General features: G+C 43.4%; 1 protein-coding gene across 2 annotated transcripts in view; it reads left to right on the forward strand.

Annotated features, from left to right (window-relative positions):
* Positions 1-16,093, forward strand: part of BMS1 (BMS1 ribosome biogenesis factor) — a 37,607-nt gene that overhangs the window by 7,162 nt on the left and 14,352 nt on the right. For both annotated transcript variants that reach the window (XM_084765442.1, XM_084765441.1), the window contains exons 8-13: positions 22-215; positions 2,421-2,560; positions 6,522-7,291; positions 7,510-7,611; positions 8,652-8,809; positions 14,773-14,854. In XM_084765442.1, the coding sequence (XP_084621568.1) occupies positions 22-215; positions 2,421-2,560; positions 6,522-7,291; positions 7,510-7,611; positions 8,652-8,809; positions 14,773-14,854 (1,446 nt within the window). The remainder of the gene's footprint in view (positions 1-21; positions 216-2,420; positions 2,561-6,521; positions 7,292-7,509; positions 7,612-8,651; positions 8,810-14,772; positions 14,855-16,093) is intronic.

Below are 16,093 nucleotides of genomic sequence, written 5' to 3' on the forward strand. Positions count from 1 at the left end.
TTCCTGCGTTCTGTCTTACAGGGGTAGGAGATTTTGTTGCCAGCGATGTCAGTTTTCTCCCAGACCCCTGTGCTCTTCCAGAGCAGCAAAAGAAGCGCTGTTTGAATGAGAAGGAGAAGCTGGTCTACGCACCTCTCTCTGGGGTTGGGGGTGTGCTGTACGACAAAGATGCTGTCTATGTGGACCTCGGTGGCAGCCATGGCTTCCAGGAGATGGTAGGAAGTGTGCTCTTTTCTGAATTATTCCATACAAATCTTTTCTTGTCAAGTACTATGCTCATATTCTACTTATTGAAGTTTTTTCTTTTAATCCAAGTTTATGATAAAAAGATTATAAAGATGTTTCCATTGTACCAAGAGAAAATAAAATACTATATTTTTCATACTCTTCGGATTTGAAGTCCCCAGTTGTTGGCCCCACTGCCAGCATGACTCCTGTTACGCTCGTCTTTCTAGAAAACTGGAGTGTTTTCAAGGTCTAGAATGGTCTTATTCTAGTCTACTTTGTGAGACAGTATCTCTGTATAGCTTTGGTGGTGTGTGTGTGTGTGTGTGTGTGTGTGTGTGTGTGTGTACACACACGCACGCACGCATTTGCTTGCACAGTTGGTAGTATTTTTATTCCTTTTAATTTACAACTTCCAAAAATCCAAATTAATTAAATCATATTCTTCCTTTTCCTCCAACCTCTTCCCTGCTCCCCACTCCAATATTGTTGTTTTAAATGAAACTCCCAAACTTTAATTTTACCATAAAGATTCAGGAGCCAGATGGTAGGGTGAAAACCTGCTAGCTCAGAGAGGCAGAGAAAGCACCCAGCTGAACTTCCTACTCAGCTCACATCCTGATGGAAAAGACACAAAAGGCTCACTAGCTCAGCTGATAGCCCAAGAAGAAAAGGCCAAAAAGTCCAAGACCAAACGTTTGCTTGCTCAAAGCTCAAAAAGCCAAAGGCCAAGGAGCTGAAGAGCTAGAGAGCTGAATGCTCCCTTCACTTTTACAGGCTTTCGTAAATACCCCTCAACTCAAAGTCCCTCCTGTTCTTCAGTCCCTGTCAGCAGGGCTCTTGCTCCGTCTCTTGACCTAGGGTTAACTTTATTAAATCCTGTGTACAAAGCTCTTAGATTAAAGGTGGTGTTAGGGTTCAACCCCGCCAATAAAAAACAAGTTTTTACAGCTCACAATCTCAGGGATCACAAATGTGATCAAATATCCTGCAACACAGCCTCTTTTCCTTTTATTGTTATTGTTGCTTATAAATATATTCATGTATGTAAATAGAAATATAAAGGAGTCCATTTGATCGTGTTGGTGTGTATTTAGTTTCAGGGCTGACTTTGTATTGGATAATTATTTAAGGGATTCATCCCTGGGGAAAACTAATTCTCTCTCCCTTAGCAGTCGCTAGTTGCCTACAGCTTTTTGTGGGACATGAGGTTGCCCCCACCTTATTAGCATGTCTGTCGGTGTTGTCATTGTTCAAGTCTTATGTAGGCAGCCATATTGTGGTGGTATCAGGGCTGTAGCTTCCCTGTCATTTCTAGGAAACAAAATCTCAACCACAGAACTCCTGGTCCTCTGGCTCTTACATTCGTTCTGCCCTCTCTTAGTTGTGTTGTAAATCTATTGTTGGCACTAGGCGCCCCTGGTCTGTTTTCTATAATGGCCTCTATTTGGATTATCACCCCTTTGATGAGGGCTGATAGCTATACTTACCTGTGGGGTTAAGGATACATTTCAGAGTGCAGTTGGGAATTATGCTGGTCTAAGATCCGTGACTTCACTTTGTAGACCAGGCTGGACTCGAACTCAGAGATTCACCTGCCTCTGCCTCCTGAGTGCTGGGGTTACAGGCATGTGCCACCACGCCCAGCTGTCCTTTGGCTCTTACGTTCTTCGCTGAGCCTTGGGAGTGATGGAGACTGTAGATTTTTATTAATTTTTTGAAATGTAATCTTACTGGGTTAAAATTGTTCTTGGCTATTGTTGAGACCTGGAGTTCTCCTAGCTACGTGTTTAGGTCAGACTGATGTAATGCATGAACTTGAGAAGCGCCTACAATGTTGGGGATCAAGTTTAAGCTTTGTTGCAAGACTTTTCTTTTTTCTTGAGACAGTGAGAAAGTTTTTAGACCTGTAAGGTAATTTAAAAAATTGTGTGTGTGTGTGTGTGTGTGTGTGTGTGTGTGTGTGTTCAGGTGGCCACAGAGGCAGAGATGTCAGCTCTTTGTGGTGCTGGTTCCTGGTGGCTGTGAGCTTCCTGGCGTGGGTGCTGTGCTGGGAACTGAGCTCTCAGCTCTTCTGCATGAGCAGTTTGCAGCCATAACTGCTCAGCATCTTTGGCCTATGTGAAATGGTGAAACCACTGTGTCCCCAGAGTCCTTTTGCTTTGCTCACCTGTACACTCTCCGGGCTTTGGCAGGAGGAAACAGGCCCTACACACGAACTGGTCCAGAGTCTCATCTCCACCCATGCCAGTATCGATGCTAAGATGGCTTCAAGCAGAGTGACACTGTTTTCTGATTCCAAACCTCTAGGATCAGAAGATATAGATAATCAAGGGTAAGTCAAGCATTTTCTAAGTTGTTGTTTTTTTTAATTTAAAAAAGTTCTTAACATTTATTTGTGTGTCTATACATGCATATAGCTTGGTGTCTCTCTCTCTCTCTCTCTGTCGCTCTTTCTTTCTTTCTTTCTTTCTTTCCTTTTCACTTTATATCCTGTATACAGCTTGTTAAGAGTTGGTTTTCTATTTACCATGTCAATTCCAGGAATCAAACTCAGTAAGCCAGGATTGGCTGCAAGTGCCTTTCTTCGTACAATGACGCATGCTAGTGGCTCTTCCCTAATTTTTAATTTTAAAAAGTTAAAGTAAAAATTAAATTACCTACTATTCTACCATCACAGTTTTTATTTTGATGTGATTTGACTCCAGATTTTGTAGTTTACTGTGAATATTCATGTGTTTTGATAGCTTTTCACTTACGTAACGTTACATAACAAATATTCAGAATAATTCTCAAGTACTACACAAACCATTCTATTGATTGCTTTTAATTTTTCTAGGAGATTATTTGGATATCTTTAGGGACTAAGATTTGATAGTAATATCTAGCTGTTTATTCGGGTTCTGTCCAAAGTCACATATCTTCTGTCTGAAAGTTGTTCATACGTGTTTTTTTTTTTTTAAATCACCATGGTACATGTCCACTAACATGGTTCATTTTTCAGCCAGGATTGGGAGCTTATGTACCGTTGTATTTCATGTGTTTAGTGCTTGCTAAATATTGATTTATTATTAGTTTTTGTTCTACTCACACCTAGTAATCATTCTGAAAATGACAGACTATATACAGCTTAGTTCATTGTACTCTGCGCTATTGCTTAGCATGGTAACTTGAAAGACTAAAAAGTTCATTTAAGAGTCTCTGTTCCAAGGGCTTGAGAAATTGCTTAGTAGTTAAGAGCGCTTCCTACTTCTACAGAGGACATGGGTTCAGTGCCTGGCACCCACATCTGTAGCCTCACAAGTGCCAGTCACTCCAGTTCCAGGGACTCTTGACACCCTCTGACTGCCTTGGTCACCTGCATGCTCATGGTACATATAAATTCTGTAGGCACACACATATGTACACATAATAAATAGCTTTATATTTTAAATATCCTGATCATTTATCTAAGCATTTTTTAAAACTTTCTATTGATTCTTTTTAAGTTTCACATCATGCACCCCAGTCCCACTTGCCTTCCTGTCCCCTCATACCCTCCCTTTGCCCTTGCAACCTCACCCCCAAAATAAACACACACACAAACAACAACGACAACAAAGCATAGACAACATCTCATTGTGCAAACAATAGTGTTTCACAGCGTGTTCCACTGTCCACACATCAAGCAGATGTTCATTGCAGTGAGTCACTGGTCTGGTTTGAGATCTTTGGCTTCTGTGATGCCATCAATTTTGGATCCTCATGGGGATTTCTCCCAGTTACCCTGTTGTTGCTGTGTCATGGAGATCCTGCAGCTTTGGATCAGCAGAATTGGCTCTTTCATAAGTCCCAACCATTTGTAGATGAGATAGATTTTGGGATAGGGCAACTCAGAGCCTTTGATCTGGGCCTGGGTGGTAGCTGAGCTGGCCAGTGCACTGGCTTTATTAACCACACCATCAGGGCGAGCTCTCCAGCACTGCTCTGGCTAGGCCACCCAATGCCACCATCATCAGGAGGCAGGGCCAGCTCTCCTGCTCTTATGCCCTGATGGCCGGCTCACCCACACCCACACTTCCAGAGCCAGGCTCTACTGTGCTGCCCAGACAAGGTGTGAGGCCCACTCTCCCAAGTGCTGCAGTGATCAAGAGGCTGGCCCAGCTCTCTCCCTTTCACACCCTCAGGGCTGCTTACCCATGGCTGCCTCATCAGGGCCAGCTCTGCTACGTTGCCCTGGCAAGGTGCAATAAGGGGGCAGGGCTAGCTCTTCTGATCTGTGACAATTGGCGGGGCCACCTCTCCCTCACTCTCACCCTCAGGGCTGCCTCACCTATGCTCCCTTGACCAGGACCAGTTACAGGTAAAGTGCAAAACCTGTTCCTTTGAATGCTGCAGCCAGTGAGGGGCAAAGCCAACTGACCCACTCTCATGACCCTGGGGCCAGCTCCCCCAACTGCCATAGGTGGTAAGGGGCAAAGGAGGGATGGCATCACCCCGGCACCCATGCCACCTCACAGCAGATGAGGGGAAGCCAGCTCTCCTGTGCTCTCACCCTCAGCTGTCTTACTACCACCCCCACCACCTGGTTCAGCTGTACTCTGCTGTCCAGGTAAGGTGCAGGGCTCACCCAGCTCTGCAGCTGGTAAGGGGCAGGGTTAGCTCTCCCAAGTCCATGGCCCTGTCTGTGGGCAGCTTTCCTGACTGCCTGAGGTGGGGAGGGGTCAGGATCATCATCACCTCTGTGTCCATGCCACTCCATGGCCGATGAATGGTGGGGCCAGCTCTCCCACACTCATCCCCTCAGGGCCTGCTCTCCCAAGTGCTTCTGCAGGTGAGAGATGGGGCCAGCTCTCCATAGTGCTGCATCCACTAAGGGGCGGGGCCAGTTATGCACAGACCCTGGACATACATGTGGTCCCTGATGGCTCCCCGACCAGGGACGTCCCTATGTTCTCCAGGGGTAATATGAGCCACAGACATCAATACTAAGCCCTGCCACTGTGTAGCCACGGACCCAGATATAGCCCTCAGTGGTGGCTTGGGCTGGGACCTCACCATGGCTCCACGTGGCAGGGCTGGCCATCTCTCTTCATAATGCTCAGTCTGCTCCACTTCTTTCTCTCCCATCTGACTGCCACATGCTTGCTCAATTGTGTGGCTCCCACTGCAGGCTGGCCACATGTCTGGCTGCACCCTTGGGTGACATCCTCCTGCTGTGTGGCATGTCCACAAGGGATGTCCATGGCTTGCCTGTGCCGTGTGCTGGTCTGTGGGTAGCATGGAAGTCCACAAATCTCTGTCTTTCTCCTGAACTGTGCTGCCTGGATTTGATTTGATTTTTACAAGTCCTAGGCATAATTCAGCTTTGGTCACACCAAGCCAGATATCAAGCTAGGATGAACAAGGACTGCCATCTGCTCTGCCACTGACTTATATATAAGAAGACCACCACCAACAAGGGGTCTCTTTGTTCATTGCCAAGGTGGCACGGCTGTCTGTGCATTTTTTATGTAGTCATTGTTCTGTTTGTGTTTCTGACTTGGGAACTGTCTTCTGGCATACTTTAGATTTTTATAATTGGTGGTACTCTTTGACAAAGAGCTGTCCTTCCTGCCTGATCTCTGCATTGCTGTTTACTCCGGGCTTTGGTTTCATTTTTGTGTGCTGCCATCCCTTACTGTCATTTTTCTCTGATGCTTACATTGTCCCAGATTTGACCCTCAGTGTGGAGCCTCCATGTTGTCTAGGCACACCCCACTCATCTGTGAGCATGAACATAATATTTTCTGACACCACGGTGACCCAGGCTTACCTTGCCCTTTGGACCTGGAATCAATTTTTGAAGATGTACTAATAACTTCCCTTTGAATAGTTTTTCTAAAGTGTAATTGTTTTGCTTGTTTCTAACAAGAGTCTCCCTGTTCTCTCTGTGAATGCTTTGCAAGTGTGTCATTAGGGAACTTTGTGAATTTGCTTTTTAATTATTTAAGTATTTGTCATCATTTTTCTGTGCTGTCATTTTGGGAAAATGATGGTGTTGCTTCTTTAGTAGATACTCAGGAGTGAGCCAGGGCTCGGCCCAGGCCAGAGTGCTGCTGACAAACTCTGACTCCACTCCTTTCTCTTCAGATTCGTATTTGGGCACAGGTCTCACTAAGTTCCTGAGTTGCCCATGTAGTCTTAACTTACTCTGAGCCCGGGCAGGACCTTGAACCCTCCTGCTTTAGCCTTCCTTTTCTTTCATAGTGGATCGACATTCTGGATTAGCTGCTTACTGTAAAATTTGAATTAGTCTTTATTTATTCAAAATACAGGCTGCGGATGCCAAAAGAGGAAAAGCAAGTGGATGTGAAAACTGGTAGAGTGCGTCGGAAAGCTGTTTTTGGAGACACAAAAGATGAATCTGGAGATGAAGAAAGTGAAGATGAAGAAATGTCTGAAGGTGACAGGATGGAAAATGGCTCTAGTGATGATGAAGCAGAAGAGGAGGAAGATGAGGAAGAGGAAGGTGCTGAAGCCAGAGCCAGTGAATACATGACTGCTAGGGGAAGCAAGCGGCCCAAACTTGAGGAGCAGGACGAAGACAGTGAGGCGGATTTGCCAGCATTCGCCGATAGCGATGACGATCTGGAGAGGAGCTCAGGGGGAGAGGAGGAGGCGGGGGAAGCAGATGAAAGCAGTGAAGATGGTGACTCCACTGCAGGAGAGAGGGACATCGGGGAACCCAAATCCGTTGGAGGAGATAGTGGGCCAAGACTGTCTGCAGCCCATCAGTGGGGGGACCAGCTGGATGGAGAGAAGCCTTCCCCAGTGAGAAAAGCAGCGCTCACCGCTTCTGACTCTGGCCACTGTACAGCCGAAGAGGCGTTTCCATCTGAGGAGGAGTCTGAGGAGTCTGAGGAGGAGTCTGAACAGTCCGAGGACAGTTCAGAGGAAGAAGACTCAGAGCACAGAGAGACTGTTGGGGGAAAGCGAGTGTCTCCTCACGGGGGCAGCAGGCTGGATGAGACCAGTGACACTGAAAATGTACTGAAGGAGGAAGAAGATCACAAGGAGGAAAATAGCAGCTCTGTAGAAACAACAGGTAATGCTCCGCAGAAGTGCCAGGCCCCCTTGCACTGATCAGTGCCTCCTGTAAGTTTGTGATTTAAATGATTGTTGTTAACAGCATGTTGACGTTTTGCGTCTGCTCTTGGGGTTTGTTAACTACTTAAGTGTATCATGAGTATGTTTTCAAATGAGTGAACTTTGGAGTTGGAGGCAGAGACCAGAGAGCAGCTGTAACCGGTATTGGTCTTTCAGGTGCTGTCAAGTGGAAGGAAGACCTTTCCAGGAAAGCAGCGGAGGCCTTTCTGAGGCAGCAACAAGCAACTCCAAATCTTCGAAAGCTGATTTATGGCACAGGTGAAGAACTCTGGTTCAGAGCTCATAATGTTTTAGGTTCTTAAATTATTTTCTGAAAAGGAGATGGGGTTGTTGACATGAAGATGGGATTATACTTTTGACTTTCATTATTCCTGGCTATGAGCTTTTTATGTATTTACCAGACACTTTTAAAAACAGATTTTAAAGGTTTTATTTACTTACCCAGTGTGTGTGTGTGTGTGTGTGTGTGTGTGTGTGTGTGTGTGTGTGTGCGTGTGTGTTTACATTTCTGATGTGGGAGAGCACTAGTGCCAAGGGTATGTGTGGAGTTGTTTCTCTCTCTCTACCTCGTTATGGGTTTCCAAGATCCAGCTCAGGTCAGCAGGCTTGCGTGCTACATACCCTGACCCGCTGAGCCTTTGCTAGCCTTGGCAGGTGTTTACAGTCATGCCACAGGGACCAGAACTTGATCTTGTAACATATATTGCTCAGTTACTTTGAAAGTTTCCACGAGAATACTGTTCATATGTCATTTTATAAGGTCCTTTATGAAATTTTTTGTTTGTATGTGTGTTAAATTTAATGTTAGGAGCATTTCTGTCTATGAAAGGTCCTCCCACCCCCCTGTGAGCACGAGAGCCCCATGTTCTCTTTGCCATGTTCACTAATTTTTTACTTTATTAAGCTTGTTCTTTTTGGAAAGAAATGCAGAAGTAAGTTGCCCCTTGATAAGATAATTGGAGAGTGATCTCTGCTCATTTTCATTTAGATTTTGCCTTCAGACATTTAGTGATGGTGAGTTTTAAGACCTTGTGTAAGATCTTTTCCTTTAAATAGCTTCCCTTCCCCAGCTCCGTGCTTTCACTCCTCTGGTCTGTGCGGCCACTGTGCACGAGGATGTCTTCCAGCACTTTCAGTGGTAGCGCTGTGGGCTTTGGCTCTTGGTAGGTGAGTGGCCCAGGGGTGCACATGCCTGTGCTGGGCAGAGCCCGACGTGCTGGAATTCTGAGCTGTGTGTTAAACTCGTTCAGGGCACCGAGTGCTCTAGGATTGCAGTTTCTCTTCTCATCTTCTCTTAGTGATGGAGGATAACGAAGATGAAGGAGGAGACACCCTGGAAGAGCTTGGAGGGCTGTTTCGTGTGAGCCAGCCAGATGGCGCGTGCAAGCACAAGGTGGACTCTCTGGACTGCTCCAGATTCCTTGTGGAGGCGCCTCACGATTGGGATTTAGAGGAGGTAATGCTAGAGCTGCTTGGAAGTGTATCCGTGGCAAGTGCTGACCTAGACTCTCTCCCCAGCTCCCTCACCTCCCTCACCTCCCTCACACATTCAAATGCAATGAAATCAGGAAAGAACTATTTTAGGAGAACATTTTCCGATTTCAGTATCGCGTTATTTGTCACTGGCTTCTTGTTTCTATAGCAAATCATTTCCCCATATCAGTGTTTCCTGCACATAAGCAGTGTTCTGAATTTACTTGGACTCTGAACTTGTATTGAGGTGGAAAGGAAGTGAGATGTTCAGCTACTGGTGTGAAAGCATGAATCTGTAAATAACTTTTGGTAGGATGGTCATTTTCATTGTATTAATTCTGCCAATTCATGAATAGGTGATGTCTTTTTACTTTCTAGTCTCAAGTCAGTCTGTCTCTCTCTCTCTCTCCCTCTCTCTCTCTCTCTCTGTGTGTGTGGGTGTGTGGGTGTGTGGGTGGGTGTGCTTCAAGACAGGGTTTCTCTGTGTAACCTTGGCTGTCCTGGACTTGTTTTGTAACCAGGTTGGCCTTGAACTTGGAAAGATCTGCCTGCCTCTGCTCCCCAAAGTGCTGGGATTATAGGTGTGCGCCACTGCTCCTGACTTAGCCTCAGTTTCTTCAGAGATATAAGGTTTTCATTGTAGAGGTCTTTGCCTCCTTGGTTAGGTTTATTCCGAGATACTTTATTGTCTTTGATGGTGTGGTTATTGGGAGTATGACATGTCCTTGTCAGTGCATTTGCTGTTGGTGTATAGAAAGACTACTGATTTCTTTTTTCTTTCTTTCTTTTTTTTTTTAACTCTCACATTTTGCTGAAATTGCTGATTGCTTCTAGAAGTTTTGTGTGGATTTTCTGGGATCTCCTGTATAATTCATCATTTGTAAATAAGGATTGTTTGACTTCTTTTCCTATTTGTATCCCTTTAATTTCCCCCTCTTGCCCTAGCTGCTCCAGCTAGTACTTCAGGCACCTCATTCCTGATTTTAATGGAATTGCTTCAGGTGTTTATCCTTTAGGGCAGTGTTGGCTGTGGGTTTGTCTTATATAGCCTTTACGATGTTTACATGTGTTCCCTACAGTCCTGCTATCTCCAGGACTTCTATCATGGGAGCATGTTGAGTTTTGTCATAGGCCTTTTCTGCATCTATTGAGATGATCTTGTTGTTGTTGTTGTTTTGTCTTTAAGCCTATTTGTATGATTTTATTTACTGACTTAATGTATGTTGAGCCATACCTACATGTCTATGATAAAGCCAACTTGATTATGGTGGATGACTTGACACATGCTTCATTTGGTTTGCTAGTATTTTATTGAGGAGTTTTGCCTCTATGTTCACCAGGGGTATTGCAATGTCTGTAGTTTTGTTGTGTCTTTGATATTAGAGTAACACTGATTCCATAGAATGAGTTTGGGAGTGATCCTTCTGTTTCTGTTGGTTATAGTTTTTCTTTGAAACTCTAGTAGAAATCTGCTGTGAATCCATCTGGGCTTGGACTTTTTGTTTTGTTTTGTTTTTTGTTTTTTTGAGACAGGATTTTTCTGTTTAACAGGCTTGGCTGTCCTGGACTCTCTATGTAGACCAGGCTGGCCTCGAACTCATAATGCCCCGCCTGCCTCTGCCTCTGAGTGCTGGGATTAATGCACCACGAGTAGCTTACTCAATTGGAAGGCTTTTCCTTACCATTCTCCTTATTTGTTGTGAGTCTGTTTAGGTTGTTTGCTTCCTTTTAGTTAGCTTTGGTCCTTTGGATGAGTCAAGAAAGTCATTTCTTTCAAGCTTTTTCCAACAATGTACCCAATGGGGTACAGGTTTTTTGGGTTTTAGTTTTTGTTTTTTGTTTTTTTCTGACAGGATTTCTCCCTGTAGTCCTGGCTGTCCTGGCCTCACTTTTTAGACCAAGCTCACCTCAAACTCTCCAATATCTTTTGGGACTTAAGGTGTGTACCACCACTGCCCAGCTAGAGGACAGGATTTTGTTTATTTGTTTGTTTGTTTGTTTTTTAAGATTTTATTTATTTATTGCATATGAGTGCTCTATCTGCATGTACATCAGCATGCCAGAAGAGGGCATCAGATCTCATTGTAGATGGTTGTGAACCACCTTGTGGTTGCCAGGAATTGAACTCAGGACCTGTGGAAGATCAGACAGTGCTCTTAACCGCTGAGCCATCTCTTTAGCCCTGGAGTACAGGTGTTTTAAAGCATTGCCTTAAGCTATTCTGAATTTCTTTGTTGATTGTTGAAGTGTTTTAATGCTTATCTCTAATTTTATTGATTTGGCTCTCCTATTTCATTCCTTTAGTTAGCCGGGCCCAGCATCTGCTGACCCTGCTTGTCTTCTCTGAGAACTGGCCTCAGAGTCTTTGATGCTTTGTATTGTTTTCTTTGTTTCTGTTTCATTAATTGCTGCTTTGGTGTTTAATATTTCTTGCCTGCCATCTGCTAGGTTTGGGTTTGATTTTGTTTTGTTTTTCCAAATTCTTGGGTTGCATCATTTGTGATTTATTTGTATTCTTTCTGACCTAGTGGCACTTAGCTCTGAACTTCCCTCTTAAAGCTGCTTTACTGTGTCCCAGAGGCTTTGTTGTAGTGTTCTCTCATTCTGTGAGCATTTGAATGTCTTTCTTGATTTCTTCTTTGACCTCTTCATCATGCAGTAATGAGTTGTTTAATTTCCATGAATTTAATGGTAGATGTCTGTTAGATCAGTTTGATGTCATTTAATTCTGGGGTTTTCCTTTTTTCTTTCTCTCTCTTTTTTTTTTTTTTTTTTTTTTTTTTTTTGGTCTGTTAGGGAATTAGGGAAAGTGGGGTATTGAATTGCCTACAATTGCTGGTTTGTGTTATTCTGTGTCATCAGTGTGTTTTCTTCTTTTAAGATTTAAAAAATACATATTTTATGTGTATGGATATTTTGTTTGCACTATGTGTGTGTGCCCGGTGCCCATGGAGGTGAGAGAGCTGGAGTTACAGACAACTGTGAGGCTCAGTATGTGTGTTGAGACTTGAACCGGTCCTCTGGAAGACCAACCAGTGCTCTTAGCCACTGCTGCTGAGCCAATGGGGTACAGCAGAGCTTGGGGCATGCGGTATTTCCCTGACTAAATGACCCCTTGATTAGAATGAAGTGCCCTTCTTTGTCTCTTCCAGTTAGTTTTAGTTCAAGTTGGTTTTGTCAGATATTAGCATGGCAACGCCATGCTTCTTGATCCCATTTTCTTAGAATATTTTTTCCATCTTTTAACTTCAAGGTGTTATCAGTCTTTAGAGATAAGACACGGTTCCTAAGTTATGGATTTTTGTTTCTTAATCTGTTCAGCTAGCCTGAGTCTTTTGGTTGGAGAGTTCGGGCTATGAATAGAGTTATTATTGAAAAGATGTGTGTAGCTTGCAGTCAGTTTGTTGCTAAGTGTATTCTTAGTTGTACTTAGTATTTCATTAAATTTTAGGTTTATTTACTTCCTAGAGTCTCTTGGCTATGTTTAGTCCTTTCTTCAGTTTGGAATATTGCTTCCAGTATCTGCTTAGCATTTTTTGTTGTTGAAAATGAAATGTTTTAGGCTGTTTGGATAGTGGAATGTTTTTTCCTTTCTTCTCAACTGTGGCAGCCAGTGTGCTGGGTACAGCCGTCTTGGTGGTTGTGGTCTTTAGGGGTGCCTTGCTCCAGGATCAGGGTTTCTATTGTTACCCTGATTGGTTGTCCTTTATATGACACTTGTATTTTTTTCTCTTGCAGCTTCCAGTGTTTTTTATTTGTTCTGTAGCCTTAGTATTTTGACTATGATGTGCTGTGGGTGTCTCTTTTCCGGCCTTGTTTACCGTTCCCCTGTGCTTTCTGTGTCTGTGTGGGTGTGTATTTCCTTAATTTGGGGGAATATTCCTTCTATGATCTTGCTGAAGATCTGGTCTCGGTTGATGATCAGGGGTTCTTTTCCTTCATTTACACCTGAAATTAGAAGTTTTTTTCTTTTGATAGTGTCTCACATTTCCTCTTGTGCATTAACGTTATTTCATATTCTTTGCCTCTTTCATCCAGATCCTCAGCTTTATTCTCGAGTCCTGACATCCTGTCTTCTGCTTGATTCATTCCACTTGGCAGGATTTCCCTTCAGTTTTCTAATCCGGATATTGAGGTTTTTAAAATTCCATCTTCATTTCAGCTTGTATTCACATTCACTTCAGTGTTTTTCTTTATTGAGTTCAGCTTTCAAAGTGTGATTTATCTTCATTGTTTCATTCATCCATGTATTTGTACTTTCTTAGACATCACTCGGGTGTTTATTGTTGTTACCTTGTGGGGTTTAATGGTTTGTTCATGCCTTCTTAAAATTCTTTGAGTTATTTGTTAAAGTTTATGATATGCTTTAAAATTCTGTGTCCTGGGGCTCATCTTGTAGTTCTCATTAGAGGACACTTTTGTAGGCCTACTGGGTTTGATGGGAAACATGCTATCATGGTCATTCATGTTATTTTTTGTTTTAGTTTTATCTGGGCATTTAGACTTCTTTCTTTAGTTGTATGTCTGAAAGTGATAATCTGGCCTTCCTTAGATTGTGCCAGTGCAGATGGATGACCTGAATTAGGTTATATAAAATAGTGGATGATGCTGTGTGTGTGGTGGAGTGCTGCCTAGTGCTTGCTCCTCAAGGCTGCCCAGCCTTCTTTCATACAGTGCCCAGACCACCAGCCCAGGGTGGCACTGACACAGTGAGAAGGGCCCTCCCCTATCAATTATCAATCCAGAACAAGCATCACTGCTTGCCCATAGGCTAATCCAGTAGGGGCATTGTCTCAGCTGAGGCTCCCTCTTCCCAATGACTTTGTCAGGTTGGCACAGAACTAGTCTGCGCAGATGGCAAAGGGAGGAATAGGCTTGTCAGGCAGAGGTGGGGCCCAGTGAAGAGGGTCCAGGTCTGTAACTAGGCTTGCTCTTGTGCATATGGCTGCTGTTTGGCAGAAGGGTGGGAAGGGCATAAATAATTTCCCCAGGAGAAGTGGCTAGGGAACCTAATATAATGTTTATTCTTGACTAGTTTCCTACACATACACCATGCTTTTTGATCTTATCCACCCTGCACTGCCTCACCTCAATTTCATGTTCTTTCTTTATCTATTCACATCTTTAAATACATTCCTCCTAGGGAATTAGCTGCTGGTTAGTATGAAGGAATAAAATTAGAAAAGTGATGTAATTGCTTATCTCCTTCATCTTAGGGTTACATACAAAACTGTATCAGAACAGTATGTTAGTTGTTGTTATAAGATGAGAGAAGACAAGTTTCTCCTTCATATGGTCACCAGAAGTATCTATGGGCTTTAGTTTATTTACATTTTCTCCAAGAGTTATTTTTATTGATCTTTTAGCCATACTAGAAGGTGTGAAATGTGTCATATCATGATATTGATTTGCATTTCCCAAACAGCTAATGCCGTCAAGCATCATTTTGGGTGATTGCCATTTTTTTATCTATATACATCATCATACTGTTCACCATTTTAAAAAATTTGGACATTTAGTTGTAAGACTTGTTTATGTATTCTTAGAACTTGTCCTTTATCTGTTCATATATGCTGGGTACATGTCCCTTCTATATGTGATTTGTAGATATTTTTCTACTATTCTGTAGAAATTATCTCACACACTTATGTAATTATCTCACACACTTATGTGAAATGAATGTATGCACAAAAGTGTATTTACTTTCTTATTAATTTTTTGAGATAGTCTCTGTGTGGCCTAAGCTGGTCTAGAGCTCACTGTGTAGTCTAGACTGAGCTTGAATTCTCCTGCCTCAGAAGCCTGGATGCTGGGTTTGTAGGTGTGTGCCACCAGGCTCAGCCTGAGGCATCCTGAGAAGTATTTAGAGGCAAATTGTTGTCTGCTGTTGTTTCTCAAAAACAGTTGTTTTGTGTAATGAACTAAGTGTCAGTTTCTCTGTGTAAGGTTATGAACAGTATCAGAGACTGCTTTGTGACTGGGAAGTGGGAAGATGATAAGGATGCAGCCAAGATCCTAGCAGAAGATGGTGAGTAAGGCTGCATAGTTTCTTTGTATGTTTGAGTGTGCACATGCCTCTGGAAGCAAGGGACAGACAGCATTAGGTACCATTTGTCACCTGGTATTCCTCAGACACTGTCTACCATTCATTCATTGATTCATTTTTTTAGGCCTGGTCTTTTGTTTCCCTGAGCTCACTGAGTGTGATAGTCTGGCTGCCCAGCACTGCCCAGGGATCCCCTCCCTCACTGGGATCGAAAGCCTTTTGTTTACGTGGATTCTAGGGAGAGAACTGAGGTCTTTGACTTTGCAAGTACAAGCACTGTGCCAACAGCCGTTCTCCTACCCTTCACAGTTTCTTTACTGTCTTACAGTCAGGTTGAAAATCTGTCAGTTGTGAATGCTTCGGTAATTGACAGATAATACCCTGTTTTCTCTTCTTGGCTAAACTATTTGCCTATTTGCTATATCAGGACTTTAAAAGAAAGTAAAAAACCCATAGATTTTGTTATAAATAGAAATTGTGTTTGTAGGAGGGGGTTGCCCTCTACATTTTGGTTTAGGGAAAGTAATAGTCATGGGAAATCTGAAGTAAAAGGTACATTCCTATAGCAGGAAAGCGCAAAGGTGCATATGACACTAAGTCGCACTACACATAAGCAGCCTCTTCACACTGTGACAGCTCTCCTCCAGCTTATTTACAACCGTGCGTTTGAAGTTTGCTTGTTAACTGCCGGTTCCCCTGCTGTGATAACACACCTTGACCAAACACAGTTTGAGGAGGAAAGGGGTCTTTCAGCTTGTGGCTCATCATCCAGGGAAGCCAAGGAGGAACTCAGGTCAGGAAGCCGGGCACAGGAGCTGGCACAGAGGCCATGGAGGAGTGCTGCTTACCAGCCTGGGCGTCTTCCTCATTGGAGCACCCAGGATCGCTTGCCTAGAGGTGCTACCACCCACAATGAGCTGGCCTGTCCCACAACAGTCATCAGTCCAGGAAATGTTCCATGTGCCAATCCAGTGGGGGCATTTTCTCAATTGAGGTTTCTTCCCCCCCCCCTTTTTTTAAATGGCAACTTGACATAAAACTAGCCAGGATAAGTGTAATTACACTTGTAAAACATGTCATTAGTTTGCTTGAATTATTTTGTTTTTATTTTCTGGATAGTATACCTCTTAAGTATGTTTGTACTTTGTCCATGTTACAGAGCACTGTTATATAGAAAATTCAAGGCTATCCTGGGCAACTCAGTAGACCCTGCTTCGTAAT

The sequence above is a fragment of the Acomys minous genome, assembly GCF_964271855.1.
Source record: "Acomys minous genome assembly, chromosome: 17".
Classification (NCBI taxonomy): domain Eukaryota; kingdom Metazoa; phylum Chordata; class Mammalia; order Rodentia; family Muridae; genus Acomys; species Acomys minous.